Genomic DNA, 1,359 nt, shown 5'->3' on the forward strand with positions numbered 1-1,359 from the left:
GCCGGGGGGTCTCTAGGGGGCGCTGTCCCCGGCAGGGCCGGGCGCCGGGGGGGGGGGGGGCGGGGGGGGGGGCGCTCCCCGGGCAGGCAGGGCTGGGCGCCGGGGGGTCTCTAGGGGGGTCTCTGCTCCGGTACCTGATGTTCTGATTCCCGCTGCAGATGTTCCGGGTCAGAACCGGGGTGGCTGGGACGCTCCGGCCCTCAAAGCTGGACATGCTTCGGGGCAGGGTCCGGTTCGGGCTGAGGGGAGCAAACAAAACCTGAGACCAGCTGGGCCCGGCCAGATGGAGGGGCGGGGGGAGCCCCACTGGCCTGGGGGGGGGGGAAGAGGGGGGCAGGGGACACCAGGGGCGTGAGGAGCAGGTTGGGGGGGGGGGACGCCGGCCTGTACCCACCTGGTAGGGCTGGCTAGCGAGCTGCGGCGGCTGGCAGCCCCCCCGCCCAGCTCCGTGGGGGGCCCTCGCCAGCCAGGCCGGCGGTCGGGGCTGCCGGACACGGCGCGGAGGTGATCCCGGGTGCGGGGGGACGAGGGGCCCCCCTTGGGCGGGTGGAAACAGTGGGGGTTGTCTGGGGAGAGAATGCAAGGGATGGAACCCAGGAGTCCAGCGCCCCCCACCCCCCCGCCTGCACCCCACCGGTCCTGCCCCCCCCCCGCTCTAACCACTAGCCCCCACGCCCCTCCCAGAGCCGGGAAGAAAACCCAGGCGTCCTGGCTCCCAGCTCCCCCCGCTCTAACCCACCAGAGCCCCCTCCCCCTCCCAGAGCCAGGGAGAGAACCCAGGAGTCCTGACTCCCAGCCCCCCCTGCTCTAACCACCAGCCCCCACTCCCCTCCCAGAGCCAGGGAGAGAACCCAGGAGTCCTGGCTCCCAGCCCCCTGCTCTAGGCGGGAATCCAGCGGGGGAGAGAACCCAGGTGTCCTGACACACTCACCGTTCTCGTGACTGGCCGCTTCGGAGAGGGAGCTGTTCTCGGAGGTGAACACCTCATCTTGAGAGGGTGGGGAATGGAAACAGGGAGCTGGGTCAGTCCCCTATAAACCTCCCCCCCCGGTACCAGCCCCCCCAAGTCTGTGACCCCCCCCACTCCGGTAGCAGACATGTGGGGGGGCTGGAATGTTCCCCACCACTTCTGAAAATCTGGATTCTGAGGGCTCACAAATGCAACAGGGGCAGTGGGGGGGGGGCAGGGGGTTCAGGGGTGACTGAGGGGTTTGGGGGAGGAGGGGGTGATGGGGAGAATGGGGTGTCCCAGAGGCTAGGGGGGCACCTGGGGAAGAAAGGGGACTGTGGGGGCATTGGGGGGCTACGGGGGTGTCAGGGAGAGAAGGGCGCCTGTGGGGGCATTCGGGGGGCTATGGG

At 70.3% G+C, this 1,359-nt stretch overlaps 1 protein-coding gene across 1 annotated transcript in view; it reads right to left on the minus strand.

Moving 5' to 3' along the window:
• CCDC120 (coiled-coil domain containing 120) overlaps positions 1-1,359 on the minus strand; it is a 5,249-nt gene that overhangs the window by 1,778 nt on the left and 2,112 nt on the right. Inside the window, exons 5-7 of the mRNA XM_029913763.1 lie at positions 932-988; positions 395-566; positions 135-239 (exon numbers count right to left, since the gene is read on the minus strand). Of these exons, the coding sequence (XP_029769623.1) occupies positions 135-239; positions 395-566; positions 932-988 (334 nt within the window). The remainder of the gene's footprint in view (positions 1-134; positions 240-394; positions 567-931; positions 989-1,359) is intronic.

Source organism: Terrapene carolina, unplaced genomic scaffold, assembly GCF_002925995.2.
Source record: "Terrapene carolina triunguis isolate 2854851 unplaced genomic scaffold, T_m_triunguis-2.0 Scaffold848, whole genome shotgun sequence".
In the NCBI taxonomy this organism is placed as follows: domain Eukaryota; kingdom Metazoa; phylum Chordata; order Testudines; family Emydidae; genus Terrapene; species Terrapene triunguis.